The sequence below is a fragment of the Formica exsecta genome, unplaced genomic scaffold, assembly GCF_003651465.1.
Source record: "Formica exsecta isolate Colony F162 unplaced genomic scaffold, ASM365146v1 scaffold82, whole genome shotgun sequence".
NCBI lineage: Eukaryota > Metazoa > Arthropoda > Insecta > Hymenoptera > Formicidae > Formica > Formica exsecta.
Window position 1 is genome coordinate 328924 of NW_021853592.1, and position 6000 is coordinate 334923.

The following is a 6000-nucleotide window of genomic DNA, read 5'->3' on the forward strand; positions in this document are numbered from 1 at the left end:
ACATATTGTTATATTATTTTAATTTTGAATTTAAAAATATACTGCAAGTTCCATATACATAAAGATATTAATTAATAGATGTGCAAACATTAATATATGCGTGTGTGTGTGATTTAATATCACAGATTTTGAAAGATTCTTATATTATTTCTAACAGAAATAAATGACAAAATCAAAGTAATAATTAATTTTAAAATCAGTTTCAGAAGAAGAGAGTTTCTAAATCTAAGTATATAAGTCACAAAATTTTTTTTCTATATAAAAACAAGATGTACAAACCTTGCACTCGGCATAGGAAGTTTGTGATCTGTCTATATCCTCTTCCGTTATACCACGCCAGTGTAAAAGGCGGTTTGTATTCTTGAAAGCGTGAGATTGCCGAGCGAATTGCTCGAGCTGACAGAACAATTCCGGTAGCAACAAGATCTTCTGTGTACATTCGATCTCCGTTCGAGTCATCGCGTTCAGCAAGCCGATCAAATTGCTCGGTATACTAGGCATATCTGCGAATCTCGCGAGACATTCCGTCGAGGTGGTAGTGGAAATCGTTCCTTCCCGACATATCTCTGCCTGCATAATACAGGCGAACGACATAAAGACGTACTCGTGAATCGGCCACAACTGTATCTTCGCGTTCAACTGTGTCATTTCCTCCTCTGGAAGTGAGCGCACTCTGTTTCGAACGTTCTCGATATCCGCGGAAACTTGTAGACGAATGTGGCTCTCGTCGCAGAATCGCTCCACCTCGACGATGCTCGTCATCTCTTCGATCGGTTTCCTTGAATAAACATCGCTCCACAGAGAGATCATTTGATGTCTCATCGCCAGCGCGTCCTTTAGTTGCACGGATATGATCTTCAGTTCTTGTTTTAGAAGGACCATGCCGTTTTCATTTCTTATGTTGAAATCTTTCGTTAGTCTTCTTAGCCCCGAGTGCACTTTCATGCAGATCTCTGAAGAGTGAGGCGGTGGAAGTGTTAAGTACTTTTTGACTCTTTTCGATATCTTTTTGATAGGATCGTACACCGAATCCAGTTGGTTGTTTATTTGGGATACGATCTCCCACAACTCGATCTCGCTCGCAGTCTTCTCATTCGGAAACTGTCCGGCTATTGTTGATAGTTTGCGCAAGAACTTTAACAGCCACTTATAGTGCACATTTAGCAACGAAGAGATTTGTTCTAGATTCGTGAATATGCTTTTAGACTTTTTCAACTTGTTTATTAATGTCGTTTCGCCCAGCCTCTCGAATCTCGTGTACCATTTTAACTCCTTCCTCAGTTCTACGAATTCTTCGGGGTTCACGCTTATATCGTTATCTTGTAGAATTGCCTCGATGTAAGAATTCGCTCGTTCAATGAATTGCACGAAATATGTTATAAGCGGTTGGTTCTTCAATTGCGAGAATAGCTTACCTGTAAATATTATCTGCTAATAACTTTGATTTTATTAAATATCGTATCTTAGAATGAAAAGGAACAATTAAAAAGTAAATAATAATCGAAAGAAACACTCTTAAAAAAATTATAGATTTTACTTTATAAAATAAAGATAGTAAAGTATATTTACGCGGCATAGAATCAAAATAACTTTTTTAAAAATTGTGATACTCTTCTATCTAAGACGCGATATCATTAATATAATATTAATGCAATATAGAATATTTACCGTGATGTACAATGCTGGAATATTGTTTGACAGATATTGCCTTTTTATTCTGTAATATTTCCGCTTTCGTTATGTCATTTGTGAGTACCATACTGCGCGCGTACAATAGCAGTAATAATTTATTTGCGTCATTGCAAGCGTTATTGTCTTCATCATATGTCATTCTTCCAACAAGCTGCCACAAATCCCAAGGCAAATTTTTTACGTTTGCAGAACGAAAGCGAAATAATATGATTATATTCGCTATTAATGCGCTTTGTTTCTCAAGTTCGTTAAATACTGCGTGTTCTCGTAGTATCTTCGAGATCCACTCCTTCCTGAGAGGCGCATCGTCTCGCGAGGATTGTTCATAAAAATTCAACAGAAAATATGGCAATATCTCAGTGACGTCAACGTTCATTACATATTCTTCATCCTCTTTAAGACCGCAAAAGTCATTTAATAATTTCGATGTAACAATATTTCTTTCAATATTTTCTGGAATATGTTTTAGACCTAATTCGTACATTTGGAGAGCCGCCTTGAATAGTAAACCTTGCTGTCTGATTATAGTGAGTCTCGAATTATCTTGCAGATTTTTTACGCTCCACGTGGCGGCATCCATATCGATCACAGCGACCATCTCTTCATTGTTGGCAACATGCCGTTCGATGATTTCATCGATCAGAGAAATCAGATGTTCTCTGAATCGCGGATCGCGCATTGGTCTAGCTTTTATATAGACGTCGATACATGCATTTCTGATTGATAGCTCCGCGGGGAACCCGCGCAAGGATCGTTGCTTCACCAGGAACGCGGTGTGTAACAAATCGACCGCACTGAATCGGTCCACCGCGATCATCTCTTTCGACATGATCTCGTAAATCTCGAGTAACGCATCGCGTTGTGTCGATTTCAGGATACCAGCATTAGATAGCAGCGACTTGAGATCGATCGCATCATCATAGATGTTCTCCTTCGGACCAAACATGTAAATTTCAACGCCTCTATTACGCATGGCCCTAAAATCGTAAAACAAATATATTATACTTAAATATATCGAAAATGATAAATATATTAATACTATCGCGATAGAATTACTATAGTTGTCTTATTTCGCACCGATTATAATTGTAATTTTAAACTTTTATCGTAATCGTATATAATGAATTTATATAGCGATTATCGTATTCTCTTTGAATATTATAATAAAATTGTCATCTCGTTAGCAACTTCTTTCATTTAATCTATATCTATCACGTATTGATAAATATGTGTACATAATAAATATATAGGTTTATGAATTGATATATTTTCGGAATCGAACACTGAATTTTATGGTCACTCAAAAAAATGTCTTGCTGATATAGGTAGATTTCTAGGTGTCACAACAAAAATTTATCGCTATTTTTTGTATCTGTTAGAATATTGTCTGTTACACATATAGAATTTATAGCAGCAATATTCTAATAATATCTTCTAGAAAATTTAGGTCCCATTGCCAAATGTTAATCACTGCATTGGATAAATATGAGTTTCGATACTACAGCTAGAACGATCTTTGTGAGAAATATAACTGCCAATTATAACTGCAGCATCGAAAAATTGAGAGAAATTGTTTAAAAGAGCTAGATAGATTGGGCGCGTTATACAAATATGTTAGATGTGAGGATTATATATTCATTTGTTTCTTGCCGCTAATTTTTTCTGTGTACCACAGCCAAACTTTATAACAAGTATGATTGGCCTTAACATGGATAGGCGCCACAGAAAAACATTCTTTCTAAATTTCACAAACAGTTCAGATATAAATTCTGTCTCTGTCACTTAGATTGATTAAATGCGAAACATATGCGATATCACAGTATTTGCTAATCATTTATGTACCTCAGTTAATTTTGCGCACCCAGAAAATTTTTGCTGTAGTTGCAATACCACTTTTTTGAGTGGTTTTTATATGTGATTAACTGTAATGAAAAGTCATATGATTAAATTATTACGTATCAAGAGAGAAATTACCTGGAAATTTCGCCGTATCGAGGGTCCATAGTTAGAAATAAACGGAAATTTTCGTGTGGCTTAATGGTGACGACATTGCCTTCACTATCAACACCCCGCTCACCGATACTGAGAACACCGTTTGGCTCTAACAGTCCATTAAGTCTGTCTAATACAGCGGGGCTGCATAAATTAACTTGGTCGATGAGTAGCCAAGTGCCATCTTGCAAACACTAAAATGATTCCGTTATTATACTGTTTAAATAAATGTTTTGTTGATCAAAAGTTGAAATTTTACAATATCAATTTTTCTTAAAGACAAAAGCTTATTTCATATACATATATATTTAAATATTTCTACATTTTCGATTTATAAAATAATTAATATTATTCTGTTTTTTTTTCAAGATAAATGTCCTTTTCTATATTTATTTTCTTATTATTTTAGTTTCTAGATGCATTAAAAACTTTTGATAAAAAATATGAAAAAAAGCAGAAAAAGGTAGCAAAAAAAAGCAGAAAGTTTCTTTGCGTAATATATGTATATGTCTACATAGACAGAGAATATGTAAATGTGAATAAGATATATTATGTAGACCTAGAAATAGCTACACACATAAGATATTAAAGTTTTGCACTTCACAATTGCAATAAAAATGAAGTAGTTTTACGTGTTAGAAAAGTTTTGGAAGTCGCAATTTTTGACTCTATTAAAACTTCAACAACACTTATACATTATCGTATGTCAAGGATAAAATATTGAAAAAGGCAGCGCGCGGAGTAAAGTTCAAAGTGGTGCAACTTTACCGCTAGTTGATATCCGCGATATGTAAAATATGAGAAGCATTATCAGGATACCGTATAAAAGTTGCCTAAATCAAGTTCGAGGAATAAATATGACGAACACACATTTTAAAGCGACCTTGTCAAAATATTTCTTATAAAATGTTCGCATCTCAACTGTGTAAAATATTCGCAATACATCCCGATAGAAGTGTAGCTCTTTCTTTTTCTTTGCCAAAACAATCTACAGAAGTTTGTATCGCTGATGGAATACCTTTACTAATACACTATCCACCCATTCAAATTTTCCGCCAGCATTCAGACATTTATCCTCTTTGACAGAAATCGATAGACTTTCCAATCTTGACTCGATATCTCGTAATTCCGATTCGCGGGAAGGTTCCCAAGACTTGATCGCTGATACCAATATTAACAATTCCTTGATTTTATTTAAAAATAGCTCGCTTTCCGCTGCCATTGTTTTACCGGTGACATTTTCATCTGGCGACAAACGAATAGTGAGTGATAAGATTAATCATTGTCCGTAATAAAGATCAGATTTTTCTTTCTCGGCAAAAAGAAAATTTCATCCTGACAGTGAAATGTTCGTTTTACTTACCAAATAAATGTCGCACTTGTTCCAAATGCTTATGAAGTTCAACAACTTGCTCCAATTTGTCGATGGTTATCTTCGTTTGCAAGCTATCGATAAGCAGAGCCGTTACGCGTTCAAATAGTTGCTCGAGATGTCGATTGTAATCCGTCTAAAGAAATGATAAGAAATTCTGATCATGTTTAAGTTGTAAAAGAGGATATAAAGTTATTTTATTAATTTAAATTTATTAGTTTTAAATTATATATGACAATTGCGTACATCATTTATTATAATTGGATCCCCTCAGGGATTCGCAATGAGTACGGGTTTAGCGAACCCGAGGTATTTATCAAGAAAAAAAATCTTATTTATTTATTATAATTAACAAAATTAAGTGAATAAAAACAACTTGCGATTTAAATACTTTAACAGAATTATAATATAAGGTAAATTTATCCAGATACATAATAATGAAAATTAAAAAAATGAAATTTTTCTCTAAAATCAATAATTTGATTAATAATATATAAAAAAGTATAAAAACATATTTAAACATATTTTAAGAGACTGTGATTCGCGCGAAATATAAGACACGATAATATATTTATATATGTTATTAAAATGCTTTTCCTCTTTTTCTTTTTTGACCTAGGAAATTGAATTGCAATATCAACCAAGATCGTCGATGGAAGATATTGCAGACTTACAAAGCTCGTCGAATAGTTTGCAACTGAAGGCAGCGATAAAATATCGGCCGAAAAAATATTCACTATGTGGTAAATAAGTCGGCATATCAACGAACAAAAATCAATCACCGAGAAAATTCTGTATCGCTGCATTTCTGAGCGTTTTATACGTTCGTATACATATATACATACATATCGCTATGTATCGATATATTTGTATCTCATGCCATAAACGCAATCAAACAAATTTTCACGTGGTCGTTCGTCCTCATGCATATGCATATGCGACAC

The 6000-nt window shown here is 34.1% G+C and overlaps 2 protein-coding genes across 7 annotated transcripts in view; one reads left to right on the forward strand and one right to left on the reverse strand.

Annotated features, from left to right (window-relative positions):
* The window catches only part of LOC115244544 (zinc finger protein 2 homolog), a 45231-nt gene that overhangs the window by 13817 nt on the left and 25414 nt on the right, over window positions 1-6000 (forward strand). The window contains exon 13 of one of the 5 annotated variants that reach the window (XM_029822253.1): window positions 5676-5961. The exons of 3 other annotated variants lie outside the window; for them this stretch is intronic. In XM_029822253.1, the coding sequence (XP_029678113.1) occupies window positions 5676-5683 (8 nt within the window). In that variant the 3' untranslated portion in view covers window positions 5684-5961. Of the gene's footprint in view, window positions 1-2566; window positions 2664-5675; window positions 5962-6000 lie in introns of those variants that run through there. One more of the 5 variants, XM_029822252.1, reaches the window with a different exon arrangement.
* Window positions 1-6000, reverse strand: part of LOC115244543 (midasin) — a 99418-nt gene that overhangs the window by 8647 nt on the left and 84771 nt on the right. For both annotated transcript variants that reach the window (XM_029822246.1, XM_029822247.1), the window contains 5 exons: window positions 5048-5192; window positions 4703-4929; window positions 3667-3878; window positions 1669-2669; window positions 280-1415 (listed from right to left, as the gene is read on the reverse strand). In XM_029822246.1, the coding sequence (XP_029678106.1) occupies window positions 280-1415; window positions 1669-2669; window positions 3667-3878; window positions 4703-4929; window positions 5048-5192 (2721 nt within the window). The remainder of the gene's footprint in view (window positions 1-279; window positions 1416-1668; window positions 2670-3666; window positions 3879-4702; window positions 4930-5047; window positions 5193-6000) is intronic.